Source organism: Hyaena hyaena, unplaced genomic scaffold (genome assembly GCF_003009895.1).
Source record: "Hyaena hyaena isolate Hyena2069 unplaced genomic scaffold, ASM300989v1 scaffold_510, whole genome shotgun sequence".
Lineage (NCBI taxonomy): Eukaryota > Metazoa > Chordata > Mammalia > Carnivora > Hyaenidae > Hyaena > Hyaena hyaena.
The window spans coordinates 1,249,857-1,270,892 of record NW_024081141.1 but is presented as its reverse complement, the minus strand read 5'-3'; the positions used below and the strand labels follow the sequence as shown (position 1 = coordinate 1,270,892).

General features: G+C 51.2%; 1 protein-coding gene across 1 annotated transcript; it reads right to left on the bottom strand.

Annotated features, from left to right (window-relative positions):
• Positions 1 to 9,343: 9,343 nt before the first annotated feature.
• Positions 9,344 to 20,708, bottom strand: LOC120247244 (keratin, type II cytoskeletal 1b-like). Its single transcript, XM_039255075.1, has 9 exons — positions 20,148 to 20,708; positions 16,047 to 16,261; positions 14,855 to 14,915; positions 14,227 to 14,322; positions 13,107 to 13,271; positions 11,269 to 11,394; positions 10,909 to 11,129; positions 10,459 to 10,493; positions 9,344 to 9,944 (listed from the first exon to the last, which is right to left on the bottom strand). Exons 1-9 carry the CDS (start codon positions 20,706 to 20,708, stop codon positions 9,652 to 9,654), a joined length of 1,773 nt encoding a protein of 590 aa, XP_039111006.1. The 3' UTR covers positions 9,344 to 9,651.
• Between the last annotated feature and the right edge of the window lie 328 nt (positions 20,709 to 21,036).

Sequence of the window (21,036 nt, the reverse complement as noted above, 5' to 3'; positions counted from 1 at the left end):
GTTGACTAGGAGACAGTTGGAGTCAAGTCAGGAAAGGAAAGGAGCTCACACTCCTCTACCCCAAGCACAGAGATTGTCCCTTTTATACAGAGAGCACATTTGGGCTTGGTCCTCAAGTCAGCGGGATGTAAAGCCATGCAAGGGTTTGGCTTGCCTGCAGCCATACAAGATTTTTACGAGCCTCAACAATACCATAAACAATACACACCTAGCTCCCAGGATGGCTCTCAAAATTGCTGTGAGTGCAAGATCACCTGTGTGGTAATCATTTTATCAGATGAAATCTCTCTTCAAGTGCTTGTGGCTTTGGGAAAATAGGACCCTGCATCTGCCACCTGGCGTTTCTTGGGAAGGTTTCATCACCTCCTGTCACAAAGATAAGTATGTTCCCATTCTTGCCATGCCCTTGTTAGCTGTGAAGCACACTGTCCCCTCAGGCCTGACAGGTGCAATTCTCCATGCTTGAATCCGAGGAGGAATTCTCTGGCCCATTTCTGAGCTTGCTCTCTAGAGCCCAGAGTTCACCAAGTCGTACCTCCTGGCACTTTAGTAAGTGAAAAATTTAAAGGACATGCTTTTGTTAAATGGAAGCTTCACAAACATGTGTGTTAATAGTAAAAGAAGACATGCTGGCAGAGAACAGGATGGATGGGTAGGTATTCTGGAAGGACCAGAGGGAAAGACAGTTCTAAGTTTACCAGTTGTTCCTTTTCCTCAAAGACAGGCCAGGACAGGAGACGGAGACACTGGTAAAAGAAAACTGGTGGAAATGGAGGGCATGACTACACTTTCTCTGGACAAAGAGGTCTGTGGACTACATAAGTGTGGGTAATGTGACATCACCTTGAAGTATGTTTTTATTCAGCTCTTGAGCTGAATTGGGAATTACATAGGGTCAATGAAGACAATAGAAATGGGGCTCACTCAGCTTTCTAGGGCATGCAAATGCCAGCAAGAAAGGCCTATAGAGCAGGGAGGTAACAGGTCCAACCTACTTCATACATTTTGCAAAGCAAAGGGGTGGAGGTGAGGCTTATCAGGGGCTTGGAGCCTCACAGCAGATGATACGGAGAGATGAATATAGATTTGGAAGGGAGTCTGAATGCAGGTCTGAAAAACCTTGACCAGAGAAGATAAAATTGTTTCTGGACAATACTATTGGTAATAGTAACAATAATAATAGTAATAGCTAAGAAGTATCAAAAACTGATGAGGCACCAGGCGCTATTCTACATATTTTATATGTATTAACCTACTTCATCTTCACAAATCTGAGATAGAAGCTAATAGGCTACCCTTTTTTAAAACAAGAAAACTGAGGCACCAAAGCTCAAGTTTACAAAGATGGGCGTGGCAGGGATTTGAACAGAGGATGCCGGGTTATAGTGCATGAGGTCCTAACTAGCGAGCTGCGTGAGAGCACATCACTGAATGTGGGGGATGCTGCCCATGGTGTGTTAAGCCAGATGACATAGGCAGCCAGTCGCTGCAGAGAGCTCCAAAGGCGGGAAGCCCATTCTATCCCTTTGAATCCTTGGTCCCAGACACATGCAGGTGCTTGGAAAAGGTTTCTTCAACTCACTCTGAGAAGGGGAGATGGCAGGCACAGAGTTCGGGGGCAGATTTTGCTTCCATCTGGGTGCAAGAGTGTCTAAACTGGCCAGGAAGCCCCACGGTCCCTTCTGGAGAGTACCACTTGATAGATATTAGTGGACAGAAGTGGTGTTGAGATCCGGAAAGACCTGAACCGCACATAGACTTTCCTGCTGAGACTTCTCAGAAGCCCGGCCCGCTCCCCACACCTGTACGTGAACGCAGAACTGAAGAGTCCGTGAGAAATCGGTGCTAAGTTCAGCTGGCTCTGAGCAGCTCACCTGTGTGTGGGGGTCTCCACTGTGGGATACAAGACACACGGGAGAGGGGCAGCCTGTGACGATGATCCCACCCCGTCGCCCTGTGCTCCTGAAGCAGCACAGCCTCATGCCAACACCCTCAACAACTGAGCCTCGCCCCTCCTCTTCTCCTACAGTTTTTGCACACGCCCTCCCCCGGAAGCGCTCCTCACCTTTCCACTGATGTCCCTCACCCCCCCACACCTTTGTGACACCGTTGTCCGGGACCCTGTCCTAACACTAATATCCTTGGGCTGCTAAGCCAGCCATCTCTTTGGGGAATGAGTAATTCAGATCTTGTTCCTAGCAAGATATAATGGGACCTGGGACGGTCTCGGCATGGTAATGACTGTTGCCTAATCATCTTCTGACAGGCAATCAAAATGTTTTTAGCTCAGCATACTCCCTCGTGAGACCTGTCGCTTTGCACAATTAATTCCTTCTAGCAGTTTGGAGGGGCGTGCGTATGTGTACGCACGCATGTGTGTGTACATGTGTGTTTATTCTCTCACCTCTCCCAGCCAACAGCAGCTCTCTCAGGGGCCGGGCTTCCATCCCCAAACTGAAAACCTGACAGAAAAAGCAAAGAGGTGGACAGTCAGACCATTGGTGGACCATTTACAGAGCTGCAAAACTTTCTGTGGCTGCTACCATGAGGAGGGAGGGTAAACGGAAACAAGGAAGACTGAAAATCACCCTCAGCTGACATGCACACACTTTGCCTGACTGAACGCCTACACGGACACTCGCCTCACAGGACCCCTGAGAACTAAGGAGTCGAACTGTCCCAACCCATTTTACAAAATGGAAAACTGAGGCTCAGATTCGGTGACTTGCTTAAACCCTCTGGCTAGGAAAACACACATCTGGGACTAGAACCCGCATCTTATGGTTTCAGTTCAAGTATTCTTCTAAACTGGAGAAGAGCACCAAGGACAGGCAAGTGGAACTGCTTCCTGTACATGAGTGTGCAGAGAATCACAGAATATTCCCATCCACAGGGACTCAAAGACCGCACCGTCTAACCTGCCGACCGAACCAGAGAGAAGGCGGACACATAGAAGTCCAAAAAAATGTGTCCAAGTCATGGGATCCATTCCAGGGAATCTTTCCATTTCTGAATCAAATGCCTATTCTGCGCCTCCTGCTTATGTCTGAGACCAGCCATCCAATCTCATCCTTCCCGGTTAGGGCCCGAGGACTGTGGTGAGTGTGTGGGAGGTAGATTACAGGCATGAGCCGCACACCCTTCTTCTTGGCTTCCTCACATGCCCTCCATTTGTAAAGTAAAGACATCATGAAAGAGAGAGGCGCTCACATCCACAGGCACCGACTACGCACCAGGAGCCATGTCTCATCCAAACATCACCCAAAGTCCACACAGTGCTGACCATGATTAGCCCCATTTCAAGGAAAAGACAACCGAGGTCTAGTGCTCCCAGCTGGTAACCAGCAAGCCAAGCCTGTCAAACTGCAAGAACCCGCCTGCCTTCATCCCAAAGGCTTCCTCTTGTCAAGGGTCTGCCCCTGTCACCTACAGTTTTTACCCCTCCCACTCATCAAGCCTCATGCCTTCACCTTTCTGATCCCATGCTTTGCCCTAACTACTCAACCCCCTTCCCTTTTCCTCTGTTCCCTTCCCTCTCCCAAGCCCACTCATACTCTTCTCTCCCCAACAGGCCTTCCAGTTGCCTCGATGACTTACTTCAAACTTCTACTCGTCAAGCTCTGGGGCACCCAAGATCTCAATTCCTGAGCATTTGGACCCGAACCTGGATTTGATCCCTCAGGCCTTGAGGGCAAATGCCTGCATCTCCCCTGCTGCTCCAAGCAAATGCCTGCATCTCCCCAAATGCACCACTAGGCTATTCCATTGGTTTCTTTTCTAAGTTCAGTTGCTGCCAGACTCAAGTGCATATTCAAGTGTGTGTGTGTGTGTGTGTGTGTGTGTGTGTGTGTGTTCTAGTGCCTCAGCTGCTCTGTAAGCCCTTTGAAAGCAAAACTAAGTCCTCCATGTCTTTGGGTGCTCTCCTGGTACCCCCCACTTTCCCCAGCCTCTCACCCAGTCCCCTGCACCTGAAGGGTACCCCCATTAATGCTGGATAGCAGAGTGCCAGAACACCTCCAATCCGGACGACCCACACTGACACCCTGGAACTCATCACCGAGGTGAAGCTGCCCACAGGTAGGCTGTGGGCAGCGGCAGGCGTGGTGAGGTTTTGAGAACTTTTTGCTGTATGTGACTCGGAAAAAAATTTTGGAGAGAGACATGCAATGACAAGCCACCCAAGCCTGTGGGACTCCACCAGGGATGTAGGAGAAGGTAATTTCAGGAGAGTGGGGAAAGCCGAAGCCTGAGGGGCATAAAAGAGAATCACAGACAATGGGGAGGCGGGGTGAGATGTAGAAAGCCTGCATCTGGCTGAGGAGGGGCCAAGGCTTTTTATGCAGGAGGGAGAGGCGCCCCACTGGGACAGTCTGGTCGGAACTGATAGTAGGGAGGGCCCCAGTGGCTTGCTAGCAGTGCTGGAGCAGAGTAGAGGCCAGGAAGCCAAAGATGAGTGTGTAAGACAGGGGAAGTGGAGGTTGTCTAAGCCACGGAGTCATCCAGAGTCCTGCTCTTGACTGGAGATTTCTGGCTGTGTGACTCTGGGAGGGTCACTTACCCTCTCTGAGCCTGAGTTTTGTCTAAAATAGGGACTGCTTGGGGCGCCTGGGTGGCTTAGTCGGTTAGGCTTAGGCGTCCGACTTTCGCTTGGGTCATCTCGCGGTTCGTGGGTTCGAGCCCCGCGTCGGGCTCTGCTGACTGCCGGCTCGGAGCCTGGAGCCTGTTTCAGTCTGTGACTCCCTCTCTCTCTGACCCTCCCCTGCTCACACTGTCTCTCTCTCTTAGAAATAAATAAAACATTAAAAAATAAAATAAAATAGGGACTGCCTCTACCTCAAAGGGAAACTGAAATGTAGTAGATGCTACCTAGAGCGGGGCAGAGGGATTCTGTCTCACCCTGGCATGTGGAAAGCCCCAGAAGATGATATTCAATCAGGGAAAGCTTTGGAAAAAGCCCCTGTTTTCACTGGAAACTGGAAGGACCTGGAAAGTTGGCCTAAGTTCCTGCGATGAGGTCACCTTGTGGGTGAAAGCCTTGCGGGAGGGTGGGGGTGATGCAGTCCATAAATCTAGAACAGGGAAGCTAGGGCCCCATCACATACAGGAGGGAGTGCCAAATGCAGCTGAAGGGGCTAGACTAGACTGGGGATTACTGTTACTGCAGAATACCTGCTCTGCAGGGTGGGGACAATTCCCAAGGCTGAGCACACCGGGACATGTGGCCCCGGAAACCTTCAGGCTTGGCACTGGGACATTCAGAGCCAATCCTCCCATGCTCAAGCACCTCCCCACATCCCGAGTTCCCAGCTCAGCCTTCAACAGAGTGTTGATCAGCCCAAAAGACACACAGCTTCCTGTACTGATCAGAAAGCTGATAAGCCCAGAGTAGCAGGTCCAACCAAAGAATGGGAGTTACGAGCTTGAAGAGGAACTATTGGAGCATATGGCTCAGAAGTGGAAGAGGCATCCTGGGCTAAAGGTCCGGTAGTTGAGGGTGAAGCAACCTTCTCGACAGACGTCCTCACATCGAGGACTTTCCCAGCCCAGAAACATAGTTTGTCTGAGGTCAGACAGAGTTAGGATTTTACTGAGCCAAAGGTTGCTCCTGCTGTCACCATGTTCCTAGATGAAAATCTATGTAGATGAGAAGCTGGTGGAATTAAATTTAGATTCCCAGAGCGCCCTGCCCGGCCCCAGCCTCCCAGAGGGAGGAGCAGCTGGCAGACTCTCCCTGGGAGTTGCCTCCTGCCCTCTCCCATGTTCCCTCCCGCCCGCCCGCCCCTCTGTTGCTTGGTGGATGGGCGTGCGTGACTCCCTGTGAGTATCAATCCTGTGGGAGTAGCACTGACCACAAGCAGGGAGGGAATGCTTTCTGATCCCTAGAAGGACCACAGGTGTTCTCCCCAGCCCTCCCCCAGGGCCAGTGAGAGTCATACCCTGGTATGTATGTATATGTGACAGCATTTTGTACATGGTAGAGGGTTATGGAATTGCTCCTTGTTGTCACTGGGGTGAGCTGAAGTGAGAAGCACTTATTCATTGGGGTTTCATTGTCTTGAATAAGAGTATTGTTTATACCAGGAAGCCTCTCCACTTCCAGAATCATTTTGCTCCAGCCCCCTTGCTCAGGCCCGGAATATCATATCCAGGCCTCTCCTTGGAATCCAAGATCCTTCTTGGCTAACTCCTCTCTTCTTGCCCCACCTTTCGCATGACTTTGCCCTATGGAATCTCTGTTCCAATATCCTCAATATTCTGGGATTCAGGGTTCCCTCCTTCTGTTACCCAGTTCTCCATGATTGAGAAGGTCAAGGGTTCTGAAGAGAAAAAGCAGGGCCGTGTTTTCTGGGACAATCCCAATTCCTGCCCTGAAGGAGAAGGATGGGCAAGATGACCTTTGATCGGCCTTGCCCTTGTGTTTTTTTCCAGAGCCCACTTGGAGTCCCTAAGAATATCATATGCATATGCATGATCCCAGGGATAATCAAATCCACACCCTGAAATAGGTCTGATGGCGTCGGAAAACTCAGGTTTGTTTTACAATCCTTGGCCCTCTGGCCGTTAGCCTCTCCATGACTTGATCCTTCCTTGGCATCTGACCCTAATTTTTCCAAATATAAAATAGAGAGGAAATTCCTTTCTTCTCAGGATCCATCCTGTGAACTCTTAGGACAGCAAACAGATGAATCACTGCCTTATGCATATTCCCACACATCCTTCCCTCCCTCTCTTCACCTCCTGCCAGAGAGTTGCCAACCTCTGCTTGAAATGCACCAATTCCTCATGTGTCTTCCATCTCAGGATCATTCAAAAGCTGCTTCTTATACTGAGCCAAATCTGCTGTGGCTCCCGTCTGCCCATCTGGGTCATCAGCTGGAGGCGACCATCCTTTGCCAAGGAACCATGCAGACCTATGCATTTAGCTGTCACATTCCCCCACACAGAAAGCTTTCCCATGGCCAGGTGTCTGATTGCCCCCCACCGCCATCCTGGCCACTGTCCTCCGCACGGACTCCTACTTAGGAATGTCCTCAGAGTGGTCTGACAACAGAAGAGCCAAAGCAGGCTCGGTACACTACTATCTTCCTGGTCCCTGTACCTTTCCCCAGGGGCCACCAACCGCTGTTGGCTCATGTGCTGTCACTGTCAGCTGAATACTCTAAATCATGTTTATGCCTACTACTGTTTTCTCTCTTCCCGTCCTTGTCCTGTGCTCCTGGTTTTTTACTTCAAGTGTGACATGGCTTCTGTCTGCGCCCTCTCTCCTTGCCTTTGGGCAGCCCCTCTGCCCACCTTTCCTTTCCCAGCCTGATCCCAGTGGCCAAGGTGAGAAGAGAAGAAACTTTTCAGAGAGAGGGTAGGCGTGTGCGTGGGAACACACTGTCTTATCAGTATGGGCTGCAGTCATATGTGAATGAATCCCATCCCCAATTATCATCTCTGTTCCCTCGGGGAGTGAGAAAGTAGGTCACATCTCTTAGGTGACTCCTTTACACAGACTCAGAAATATCACGTAGGATAAGGTGATGGCTAAACTTGCTACATTCTTGAATTTTGGGTCTGTTCTTCCCCCAGGGGCATCGACTAAAAACATTCTGCCATGACCCCCATTGGGCCAATGGGTTAGTCTCTTGTCTCTTTTCTTGTCAGTGGGGTCATTTCTCCCAGGAGGCTGTCCCCCTCACTCACACGTTCACTCCACCCTCTCTTATCCTTGAGTCTCCAGCAGGCTACTTGCCTGCCTGAGTTCTTGTCCGCATCTACTTCCACTCTGTTCCCCAGTCATGTTCTGCTTGCCAGCCCTCTTGGAGGGCCAAGCTTCGGGGCCACGCTTCCCCTGCCCAACGTCGGCACCTGCTGCAGGTCCTGATTTTCCTACCATGGAGGTTCTGCCGGTGTCCACAGGCGAGGCCTCGTCTCTGCCCCCAGGCTAGAAGGCCCACAGGGACACATGCTTTGATTCCTCCTCCCATTGGACACTCCCCTCACCTATAATCTATCATCTGGGTTGTGAGTGCCTTAAGATTCAGAAATGTGTTCATTCAACATTACATTCCCAGTGCCTAGGCCACTGCCCGCACACAGTAGGAGCTAAATAAATGCTTGCTGAACAAATGTGTAACTGATCTTGGAGCGATCGGCCATGTTCAGGACTAGTAGGATTATGTCTGCAAGGCTTTTTAAGATCATGTATTACTCATGCAATTAAAAAAGAATAAAAATAATAAACCTCACTTCCCAAATACGAATAATTTCAGAGGCCTGTAGAAATTTAAAAGGAGATAACTCATCTCTGACCAAACGGCAGTTTGAGATCACAGAAAATTTTATTGTAGAAACACCAAAACTGTCAAGCCCTTCAAGGAATAAGCTTCAGCCATGAAGTGATGAAGTCACAGCACTCCCCAAGGAGCCCACACTGAGCCCATCAGATGCCCCAAGAGAATTATGGACTTGGTCATATTAGGACTCAACAAACAAGTGAAAGTGACTTGAGAAGTAAAGCCACCTTTCCACTCTCAAGGCCTGCTAGTTGGCCAATAGTTTCCCCTCCCAGTCCCCTCCAGCATATTTTAAGCATCAAATTCTCACAACGTGCTCAGGCACAGAGAAGAGGAGGCAGAAGGGACTTTGAGACCTGGGAAAGGGCACTAAGTTTCCTTACAAATAACAGGCAGCTTCCAAACTGGTTCAGGACTGAACCCTCCCAAGGCCCGTGTCTGATCCTCAAACTCTCCAGGGCCTGGGCACCCGGACAAAACAGAGCCGGGCTGCATGTGCCCAGCCTACTAGACGATTCTCAGGAGTGCTGTTATGGAGCAGAGTTTAGGAAGGGCCAGGCTTCCAAAGAATGCAGCTCTCAGGAAGAGCAGGACACAACAGAACCAGATTATTTGTTCATTGACTCCTCCATTTAGGGATAATTAGTCCTCCCAGGGGAACAAGGACGCATGCCCTCTGAAATACTCCTACCTTGGGCTGTTAACCCAGAGGATAACGCTTCTTAAGACAGAGATTCCGAAGCAAGAGCAGACATGACTTACAGGCATCTGAATAGGAGAGCAAATCCACACTCTCCATGGATGAAGGAAATGAAAGTAGGAGGTTAACAGAGCAACAGACAGTAATGAGCCGCAGGCACAGAGGTTCCCCTTGCCAAGCTACTTGCCCAGAGGCCTCATTCTGTGGCCCTAAGGGATGGGCTGTTGTGCAGAGAGCAGCCCAAGGGCAAGGGAAGGGAGCCTGGGAGTGAGGTACCTGGGGTCCTTGACATTAACGCTCTATTATCTGCTTTGTAGATACACTACGGGGGGGGGGGGGGGGGGGTGTTGGGGGGGTTCCTTTTCTCCATCTCTAAACTGGGGCGCTTGGGTGTTCCCAGGGGCGGGAGCGGGGCCAGCCCAGTGGAGTCTGAGTTGAGAGTGTGTCTGGCTGTGACTCTGCCTGGCAGCCAGCACCCTCTGGAGACAGATCTGCTGTTGGGGGTTATCCACTATCTACCTGCTTGCCTGGCGAGAGTGGGATGTATTGGCAAAACTGCTGAGACCCATAAGGAAAAGGTAAGTGAGAGGGGTTCCGGAAGGGCATGGGGGAGGGCACAGGAGAGAGCCCTGCTGATGGGGGCTGGGGGGACTGGAGTGAGCCTTTCCTCTACTCCACGATTCTCCTGTGGGAGGTGTTGGTGGAAGTCTGGATGATCTGCACGCGGGAAGAGCCCCCGCCGCCTCTGCCACCGTACTTGCTGCTGCCCCTGCTGCTCCCTCCGTAGCTCCCACTGGTGCCGCCCGAATAACCACCTCCACTGCCCCCTCGGGAGCCCCCGCCGCCGCCGCCGCCGCCGCCGTAGCCGCCGCCACCCCTGCGAGAGCTGCCGCCACTGTAGCCGCCACTGCTGTAACCGCCGCCTCCCCCACCGCTGACGGTGGTCTGGCTGCTCTGCACAGCTGTGGGGAGAGGGCAGACCAAAGGAACAGGGTCAGAAGGATTGGCAGGGGGAGGGGACGGGGAGGGGGGTGGAGGGGTAGTGGGGGACCCAACAGCACCCGCCTGCACCCGCCCTCAGACACCCTCCTACATCGTTAATTGCTGGCATCATCTGACTTGCAAAAAGATACATCGGATGAAAGGGTTCCCGTTTTTCTTAAGTATTTCTCCTAGGACACAGTGATGTCCAGACCCGTTTTCATTATTGCTATACCCTAAAGAGTTCCAAGCTGCTACGGGCGATTGTATCAGAAAAAGTAAAATGAGTAAGAACTAAAACTGTAACCTTTTGTTTCAGCGACTTCTCCTCCCCCCCCGCCCCCCCAACCCGGGCGCTGCAGTTTGTCTGCTCACTTCTGCGTTAAGCTGTGCAGAACCCGAAACGACAAGGCTCAGGGCCAGCGGCTGGTGTCAGCCGTCGTGGGCCCTGCCCCCACCCAGCCCCAACCACCCGGCTTGGGCTCTGCTACTCACAGATGCTCACGTGGCTCTGCAGCTCCCCTGACATCCTGGAAAACCAAAGCGCACATGTTAGCCAGACCCACGAAGCCCCACGGAAGGCAGGCCGCAGCCTGGAGGCATCAGGAGCCAAGACGCTCACGAGCAGGGACAGCTGTCCCCAAGTTTCGGGAAAGGTGGGTGCGCACGCCCAGGAGGTCCGGGAGTGCGGGGCTACAGAGGGGGTTTAAGCGGTGTTTTGGAGGCTTTTCGCATTGGCCGCAATGGCTTGGGTTGGGGAGAGAAACATTGTGGTTGGATGCAGGGGATGATGACAATGACCCTGGACTCATACATCCTCTGCTTCTGACTTGAATGTTTCTGCTGTGGCCCTAAGGGATGGGCTACCAATCTTCCCGGAGAAGCCGGGTCTTCCTCTCACTGCTCCAGGGGTGCGGCCGCATTTTGCCCCAAAGTATGGCCCACCTGCTCTCCTCGCCCTCCAGCAGCTTGCGGTAGGTGGCGATCTCCACGTCCAAGGACAGCTTGGCCCCCAGCAGCGCCTGGTAGTCTCGCAGCAGCCGGGCCAGCTCCTCTTTGGCCTGTTGCAAGGCCTCCTCCATGCCCTGCAGCTTCTGCTGCGCGTCCTGCAGGGCCTGCTCTCCTCTCTCCTCTGCATCCGAAATGGCCGCGTGCATCTGCTCAATCTGCTCAGGAAACCATCACCACAGAGAAGGACCAAGTTGGGGGTGAAGTTTCAGGAGCCCCATCTGGCAGCCTTGTGGGAGGTGGCTGGTCTGCTCAGCCCCGCCCCCCACCTCCCCCATATCCGAGCATCCTTCTCACCTGCTTCTTAATGTTGCTGATCTCTGCTTGCAGCCTCTGGATGGTGCGGTTCAGCTCAACAATCTCCATCTTGCTGCTCTTCAGCTCATCTCCGTGTCTTCCTGCCGAGATCTGGAGCTCCTGGTACTGAGGGTCAGAGGCAGCATCATGGTCAGCCTGCTGCTCACCCGGAGGCCCTCCAAGAGGAGTGAGTCTGCCTTCCCAGACCCTACCCAAAGCTACTGTCCCTGGGATAGTTCCCGAGTATGCCCCACCCCCGCCACTAGGGCCCCATACCCCCCATACACACTCTCCTGTACCATAGCTCCCTCATCTGAGCTATGACATCTCTCTCTCTCTCTCTCTCTCACACACACACACACACACACACACACACAATCTTGTTCAAGCCACCCTCCTTCTCACCAGTCTCTGGGCCAGACCCATACCCCGCACAGATAAACCTGCTCTTGGATGCCCTTTTCCACCTTGTCTTCCCTCATCTAAGCCTTACCACTGGCCCTTCCCCACATTGAGACCCCTTTACTTTTACTACCACACCATACTCCTTCCTACCCTTTTCCAGGACGATTTCCCTAACAGCCAGGACTCATTTCCTCAGAGGCCCTGAGCATGTTCCTTGTTTATTCCCATTCGCCTCCCTGTCTGATTTCTGTGTCTTTGTGGCCCCATCAATAGGAACCCATAGACAGGGCCCCGGAGGAAGCAAGGGGGAGGTTGGCTCAAGGGAATCTCTGAATTCCGATGCCGTCCCTGTTGACCATCTCCCTCCCCAACCTGGTGCCGAAATCCATGGCTCTCAGAACACTTGTCTGCAGGACAGAGGCTAGCCAGGGTTGGAATTGAGAAGGCAGATCTCAAGTGCCAGGAGTTTAGAATGTAGCGAGTGGCCTTTGACACTTAACTACAATCTTCACACTCCAAAAAGGGCTGAGTCAATTTACATTAAAGAAGTGATCAAAGATGTGCCCGAAGACTTAGCCACAAAGATGTTTATTTGATGAGAGTATATTCTTATTGCAGAATACCATGCTGTTATTAAAAATGATGTAGAATGTTTAACATCACAGAACAGAATTCATAAATAATAAGTGAAAGAGAAAAGTACAAAACTATAGTTTCAAAGATATCATTTTGGGGGCGCCTGAGTGGCTCAGTTGGTTAAGTGTCCAACTCTTGATTTTGGCTCAGGTCATGATCTCACAGTCATGAGATTGAGTCTTACATCGGGCTCCGTGCTGAGCCTGGGAGCCTACTTAAGATTCTCTCTCCTTTGCTCTCAAAAAAAAAAAAAAAAGGGTGTGTGGGTGGCTCAGCAGATTAAATGTCCACCTTCAGCTCAGGTCATGATCTCATGGTTCGTGGTTTGAGCCTCACATTGGCCTTACTGCTATCAGCATGGAGCCCATTTCAGATGCCCTGTCCCCCTCTCTCTCTGCCTCTCCTCTGCTCTCTCTCTCTCTCTCAAATAAATAAAAATTTTTAAGATATCATTATGAAAAAAATAATAAAAACATTATAGTGGTTTATAGCATGGGTTTGTAGACAGGACACCTATATTTACACCCTGCCTTTGCTGCTTACCAGCTGTCAGACCCTAGGGAAAGTAGGCTATCTCAGACTCTGTTATCTTCAAAATAGGGATAATCAAATCCTTACCTCACAGGGTTGTTATAAGGAGTAGAAAAAAATTTCATATATATGTATAAAATGTATATAGATACATATACATACTCATTTATTACCTCTGAAGTAAGAGAAAGATGATACAAGTTCGGGGGGTGGGGTATGTTTGGTTTGAGGTACCAAGTCTGGGGGGAGGGGAGCAGCATGGTCACCTTGGTCTGGTACAGCGCCTCGGCCTCGTCCTTGCTCTTCTGTGCGATCAGCTCATACTGGGTCCGCACTGCATCAATGATGCTGTCCAGATCCAGGGAGCGGTTATTGTCCATAGACAAGATGACATTGGTATCGCTGATGTGTGTCTGCATCTGGGACAGCTCCTGCGAGGCATGGACCACAGGCTGAGTCTTTCCACTCTCCTCCCAGAACCTCAGTTTCCCTCTACTTTCCCCTCAAGGCTCTCTGGGGACTCCAGAAGCTTGGGCCAGATGGGAATCTTGGGGAAAGTTCTGTGAATGGTTGTTACGCACTGAGAGGTGCCTTAACTAAAGGTAAAGGCCCCCAACCTAGCCCCTGGGGAAAAGAAAGGAGCCTGAACTCCGAGCCCAGGTAGGTACCTGCCCATCATCCCTCTCCTGTGCCCTCTCTCCCCACCTAACTTGGCTTGGCTGCCATCTTGGATTGGGCCCTCTGACGAGCAGACTTGCTCCCTGAAAACTACATGAGCTCTCAGAGGCAGTAGAAAAGGCTCTACTTGTGTACCCACTCACTCAGTTTGGAGCCTGGACTCTACCACAGACAAGCTGAATCACTGAGCTAAAGACTGAGTCTCTCAGTGTCTCAGCTCTCTCATCTGCTGAATGGAGAGACCCAAGACAGGGCAGGCGCCCACAACTTGGACGTGAGTGACAGTAGGGCCAGAGGTGGTAGGAGCATATTATCCCTCACCCCTGCGGGCTTCATGTTCATTCCTTTTAGGATCCACACTGTCCTCTCCTACAGAATTCCCCAGTAGCCGTGTTGGCTACCCAGCACTGATGATTTGTGGTCAGTTTTGCCCCTGTATGTCCCAGGTATTAACCTCATTTCCAGGTAGAATCAAGGGCTGCTCCATCTCCTGCCTTGGGACTCTCCCTGCCTCCCACCTCCAGCACCCCCACCCAGGAATCTGAGCACTGGGATTTGAGGGGCTGACTCCAGTCCCACAGAGTGGAGGTGACTGGGGAGAAGAATCCCTAAGTGGGTCATGGTGGGTTTCAGACCTTCCCCCTTAACAGCCCACACCCTTTGTGAGATATGAGGAAAGAGAAGGTTTCTTATGAGGACTGAACTCACCATATCAAATAAATATTTCAGGAAATTGACTTCCCCAAACAGAGCATCTGCCTTGGACTGCAGGTCCACCTTGCTCATGTAAGCAGCATCCACATCCTGAACGGCAAGCAAAGAGAGTCTGACTTTATTGCCCAGGTGTCGCCTGCCACCAGCTCACTGGGTGACCCAGACAAGTGGCAAAGCCTCCTTCAGTTTATTTCCTTGCCTGCAAATTTCCACACCTTGCTCCAGTGAAGAACTTGCAAAAGCCCTGGCTTTCCTGGCCAGAAGGCCAGCAGGAAATGTGCCACCAAGCCCCTCATCCTAGTCAGTCGCACACAGCACCCCAGCACCACCCCCCCAGATCCCAAGGCCACACATAACTGATGTTCAAAAGGAGTCAGTTGATTGAACCTCACATTCATGACTATGGAGAGATAAGCACCCAAGGAGACCTCAAGAATCCTATCAACATCACTTGCAGATTTACCCTTCAGGGGAAGGGCCTGACATTCAGGCCATGCCCTCAGCAAGCTGCCTGCACCGGTCACCCTGTGCACCCCTTGGTCACACAGCATCCTACAAGATTTCCTCACTCTGTTCAGCCCCCTGAGCCCACAGCCCCCCTTGGATCACTCTCATCCCTCACCTTCTTCAGGACGACAAAGTCATTCTCAGTGCTGGCCCTCCGGTTGATTTCTTCCTCATATCTGTGGGGGGAGGTAAGAACCACAGAAATGCTGCAGAGGCTGACCTTGGCTCCTTGAGATTTCTCCTCACAGCAGGAGGCTTGGAATTTCCCAGACTTTTACCATCCTGGACTTGGGCTACACCCTGCCAGAGCCTGCCACTCTCACTAACAAGCAGCTGAAGCCAGCTCCTGGCCTTCCAGGTCAACGGAAGGGACAACGACCCAACGTGGAAAGTGCAGAGCCACACAGAACACTCCCAAAGGGTCCGTTTTTCTTTTGATGTTTTACTTTTATAAATGTGTCACACTCACTCATTTTTTTTTTTACAGTTGATAACATAAATACGTTTTCTAAATTATTTTAAAGAGAAAATATGTCACCTACAATTTCGCCCCCAACACCTTCAGGCTGAGTTTTATCTTTCCCTTTTTGAGTCACATACTCTTGACTCTCTGACTAGCGTCTCAGGATGATGTCAAGAGTAACACCCTGCACCCCGAGCGTGGGGAGGGTGAGGCTGCTCTGTTGTCTGCACGGTGCAGGAGCCACTGATGTGGAATCAGACAAGTCCCCACCATTATGATGAATGATAGTTAGGACTGATATGTGCAGACATAATCTAGGAACTTGTTAAGCATAATGTCATCTACACAAGTGGTTCTCAAAGTGTGGTCCCCAGTCCACCAACACCAGCATCATGTGGAAGCACGCTAGGAATGCAAATGCCCCACCTCACTCCAGCCTACTCAGCCAGCCTGCTACACTGGAATCTGAGAGCCCAGATCCACCGGTCATGGCAACCGAACAGGAAGGGGGCTTACCATCCCCACTTTATGAAGGTGAACACTAAAAACTTAGAAAGAAAAACTTGTAAGCAGCTAGAAAGTGGCAAAGTCCACTGGAAACTGGCTCATCTGGGTCTAGCACCATGAGGATAGTCTATTCTTCATCGCCTAACACAGTTGAGAGCTGCCTGGCAGGACCATCCCCCCAGAGTTGCCATAGGCAAGATGGTCCCTTCTATACCTGAGGACCCCAGTCCGCACCTCGCACATGAACGCTAATGTTAAGAACATCTTGCCCCTGCATCAGTTCCCTGCCATCCTGCCATCCTTTTCCCTGGCCCCCTCGCCCTGCCTGGGGTCTCACTTGTTCTTGTAGTCCTCCACGACATCCTGCATACTCCTGATTTCCGTGTTCTGGCGCATCTGCTCCGCATTGAGAAAATCCACCTGCCTCTGCAGCTCACCGATGTACCTCTCCAAGATGGGCTCCAGGTTATTGGTCCGGGTAGAGGTGTTCACCTGTTGCAGCAGCTCCCATTTTGTTTGTAGCACCTGATTCTGTTGCTCCAGGAATCGCACCTAAGAGCAAGAGATGTCCAAGTTCACACCAGGCTGCGGGTCCAAGAAGCACCCCCACGGGTAGGAAAATGGGCAACCGCACAGCCTATCCAGACCTCGGAGAATCAAGATGGCCCATCTAGAGAAAGGCAGGGAGCTCACACAAGTTGCCTCAGCTGGAAACACCCCAGTGGGAAATGCCAGCTGCCTGGCCTAATTTACTCTATCGCAGCTCTGCGGGGAGGTGGAGAAATCAGTCAGACATGGGGTCTCAGCCCTGTGCTCAGTATTGTGGGGACTGAAAGGAAACAATCTCATGGGCCCACGAGGAATCTCCACATCAAACAATGAAGGCAGGTCAGCTGTAACACCCTCTTCCCCTACGCACATGATACCTTGGGAGCACACCAGCAAAAGAAACTGTGGTTCCTGGCAGGCCACCCAAACTGTAGAGGCAGAGACCAGCTTCAGGGAGTGCCAGGCAATTTTAATGGGATTTAATCACTTGAAAAATCACTGAAAGCCATTGCGATTTTCCTCCCTGCAAACACTCTTGGGCTGTGTCCCATCAGCACAGATGAAACTTAGCATCGTGCTGAGCTGAACTTACTAGAAAAAGTGTACCCCTCTCAGCCTGTCATGCCCCTCTCCTTCCTGCTCGTGACACTCTAGCCACAGGGACCTCTCACTGCCTCCAGCAACCCAGATCTCCCCAACTCTTTGCCTGGCTAACTCCCATGTACCCTTCTAAACTCAATGAAGGTGGCATCTCCCTGGGGTCTTGCCTTCGTAGCCTTCCCTTCCTTCCCCTTAGCATCATTGTGATTGCCATCACCTGGTGCTGTTTGAGCACATCCCTCCCCTGCTGGGGGGAGCCTCAGGAAGGCAGGACCATGTCTGCTTCATTATCCTGTGGACACAAGGTGCTCAGATCCACAGGGTCTGTGCTCAACACAGGGAAGACAGCTCATAGGTGTCATGGACTAATGAAATGCTAAGGGCTTTGGAATTGCCTCTGAGTGTAGACAGCCATCTCTCTGAACAGAATGGAAACTCCTAGAAGTCAGGGATTTTGTCTATTTTGTTTACAATTGAATCTCCAACACCCAGAAGAGTCCCTGGCATATGATAAGTACTCAAAACAAATACGTGTTGAAACAAACTGAGTCAGCCATTTAGGTGTCAGTTTGGACCCTCTGAGAGTAGAAATGGAGAGAAAGGCTGTTGTAGTACCAATAACAAAAAAAGGGAACTCAGGAGGGAAAGGAGGGAGGTCCATCTCTTCCCACGGGAATACTGGCCTGGCTTTGTTCATCTGAGCTTGAATTCTCTACCCCAGGGTGGTGACTGGCCTTGAGAGTCTACACTCAGAGGCACGTGAACTCTATAATGTGTCAAATGGCCTGAGGCACAATGGAGAAAAGTAACACAGGAATGTTGCACAGATATGCTAGTGTAGAGGGGCTACTTCAATAAGAGATCAGGGGCACCTGGGTGGCTCAGTTGGTTGGGTGTCTGACTCTTGATTTTGGCTCAGATCATGGTCTTATAATTGTCATGAGATCAAGCCCCGCACTGAATGTGGGCCTGCTCAAGATTCTCTCTCTCTCTCTCTCTCTCTCTGACCCTCCCCCACTGGCACTGGTGCTCTCTCTCTCTCCCTCTCTCTCTCAAAATAAATAAGTTAACATTTTTTTAAAAGGTGGGGGAAATCAGGGAAGGCCTCACTAAGATAGTGGCATCCGAGAAAAGACCCAACAGAAATGAAGGAGGAAGCCAGACCACTCTCAGGAAGCAGGAGTTCAAAGCAGAAGGAATGGCGAGAACAAAGGCCCCAGGCAGGCTTGTGGTGCTGGAGGATGCAAGAATGGAATAGTAAGCAAGAGAAAAACAGGAAAGGAGGCAGGGAGGGAGTGTAGGGTCACTGCAGACATGAGTCTGTACCCTGGGGAGCTAAGCTCCAGCCCTCTTTCTGTTCACTATCACTTGCAGCTTGACTGCTGTTCCACCCAGTGGTGGCAATGTTGCCTAATTCTCACAAATGCAAGCCAGGGGTTAGCAGCAGCTGTGGGTTGGAGGGCCAGGCCACAAAGGGCCCTATAGGATCTTGGCTTTTATTCCAAATGAGACAAACATCCAGTGGAGGATTCAGAGAAGTGATGTGATGGGTTGTTGGGTTTTTTAATGTTTATTCTTTTTTGAGAGAGAGAGCGAGAGAGAGAGAGCAGAGGAGGGGCAGAGAGAGAGCGAGACAGAGGATCTGAAGTGGGCTCCCACAAACCATGAGATCAGGACCTGAGCTGAAGTCAGATGCTTAACCATCTGAGCCACGCAGGTGCCCACCCCATGATGTGATGTTTTAAAGGATGGCTCTCCTGTGGTTCTGAGAATGGGCCAAATGGGATTAAGGGTGAGAGCAGAAAAGACCAGATCAGAAACTAGAGTCAGAATCCACTGCAGTAGAATCTTTCTCCCTTCCAGCCACGCCAGAGCCCTCCTGGATGAGGGTTCTTTTCCTCACGGTCATGACAAGCCATCCTCTTAAGAAGGACAGGTTGCCACAGTCTCCTACAACTTGGCCTCTGCCCACAGCCCCATGCCATAAGATGAAGCAAATGTCATCTTAATGGCAGGAACCCCAATTAAATGAGTCCTAGGGTATCAGTTTCCAGTAGCCCGTGGCCATTTCACTCACCTCCAGCCCTCTCTATCCCTCCTCCTCCTTTGTCCTAGTCTTGACCTCCAGTGTTGCCTCCTTCACCTGTCACCTCCTTGCTCCAGCCAAGTGCTCCCAGTCCCTTCCCATGCCTGAGGTGTAGTGATATGCAGCCAAATTTCCCATCCAGGGTGACCAGAAGTAGCCAGAGGCACTTTGCTCTGTTGAACCCCTGTTTGGCCATCTTTGGGCCTCACCTCTCTTACCCTTCCTGCCCCAGCTCACACACTCTGTCCTGTCCCCAGCATTTGCCCAGATATCAGAGGCTGGGTATACAGCACTATGGTAGACTTTGGTCATGATTATTCTACAGTCAGACCACAGGTCAGGCTCTGGCCTCAACGCTGAACTCCTCTGGGACTAAGAGAAAGTCACTGAGCATCCAGGGAACTTTGTGCCCTGGGGTTCTTCCCCCTACATCCCCAGGAGCAAAGAACTTTCTGGGGAAGCCTCCAGTGGCTGCCATGCCTCTACCTGTGGACAAAAGGAAATGCTGGAGGAAGGTCTTCACCATAGGCCTTCTACCAGCCTCTGATCGCTGCTTTGGGTCTGGACCAGCGCTACTCTGAGGTTTAATTAGGGAGCTAGGGAGAGGAGTTCAGTGGCTCCATCTGGCTCATTCTTGGCCTTAGATGAGCTAAAACAAGGAACTCTGAGAGAATCCTACTTAGTATGCTATTCACCTTAACCCCCAGCGATACCCCTCCCCAGGGCATTCACTTAGTCTGTGCCATGGCTCCTTGAGGACAGGACCTGTGTTCTAGTCACTCTGTAGCACCTGGCACTGTATCTGACACATAGTAGAGGTTTAGTAAATGTTTGTGGGATGAATGGATGGATTGGTGAGTGGGTGGACAGATGGATGGACGGATGGATGGGCAGGTGGATGGAAAGAGAATAGTGATGAATGACAATGAAGTCACTACACTATGTATTTTGTCTGGGTATTTTCACACTTCTTATCTGCTTCCCTGCCAAAAGGAAAAAATAAAAATAAATTGCCTCAGTAAGTCAAATTGAGGACTAATGAGGTAAATGCTTTCCTTTCTTAAGGTGCCAGAACATATGCTTCTGGAAGTGATTGTCACCACCGAACCGAGGCAGCACAAGGTGGTAAGAGGTGAAAGGGCACAAGGCCCTTTCCGTAATTTGATCAGGGGCCAGAGACCCACCTACCCCTGAGGCACTCACCTTGTCGATGAAGGAGGCAAACTTGTTATTGAGGACCATGATCTGCTCCCGCTCCCGGGTCTTGACTTTCTGAATTTCAGGGTCCACCTCCAAGTGAAGCGGCTGCAGGAGGCTCTGGTTAATAGTCACCTCTTGGATGCCCCCCGGGGGGCAGGAAGGACCAAAGCCCCCAAGCCCAAAATTGCTACCTCCAAAACCACCTCCCCCATAGCCACCACCTCCAAAGCCACCACCCCCAAAGCTTCTGCCCCCTCCAAATCCCCCTCTCCCTCCCCCACCCTGGCAGAAACCACTGGCACTTCTCCCCACTAAGCTAATGGAGATGCTCTTACTGCCTCCCAGATTGTAGAGGCTCCTAGAACCAAACCCCCTGGCTTGGTTCCCATACCCACAACCACCACCACCACCACCACCACCACCACCACCACCACACCTGCCTCGGGCCTGACACACAGACCCCACAGCCCGACTCCCACCACGAGAGACTGTGGAAGAGCCAATGCTGTAAAACCGCCTGCTCCTGGAGCTAAATGCTGACCGAGAGCTAAATTGGCGGCTCATGGTTACTAGAGCATCAAGAGAAGCAGCCAAAAGAGAAGGCCCAGCTGGAAGGAGACAGAGACCCAGGAGGGAAGGAGCTATGACCTCCTTTGACAAGCCGTCTGGCTCAGTCCCTTTATATACATGGCTGGGCTGGGCACCTTCCGAATCCTGGGAGGGGAATATTTATGTTTAGTTGGTCTGCCAGCAACATCTGTTTAAAACCTCACACCTACGAGTTGCAGAAATCGTTCTGGAGATAAACTTCCCCGACTTGATCATTTATCATTCATCTTTTACCATTCAGAGATCAGAGTGCAAATAATCTCTTAGGATGAGTTGCCGGAAA

What these genes read in the sequence shown, in the direction of transcription:
- LOC120247244 (XM_039255075.1), bottom strand. Translation starts at nt 20,708, where the DNA reads ATGAGCCGCCAATTTAGCTCTCGGTCAGCATTTAGCTCCAGGAGCAGG. An exon ending in ACTTTGTCGTCCTGAAGAAG is followed by an intron (nt 14,323 to 14,854) that starts GTGAGGGATGAG and finishes CTTGCCGTTCAG; the next exon opens with GATGTGGATGCTGCTTACAT. An exon ending in AGGCGCTGTACCAGACCAAG is followed by an intron (nt 11,395 to 13,106) that starts GTGACCATGCTG and finishes TCTGACCCTCAG; the next exon opens with TACCAGGAGCTCCAGATCTC.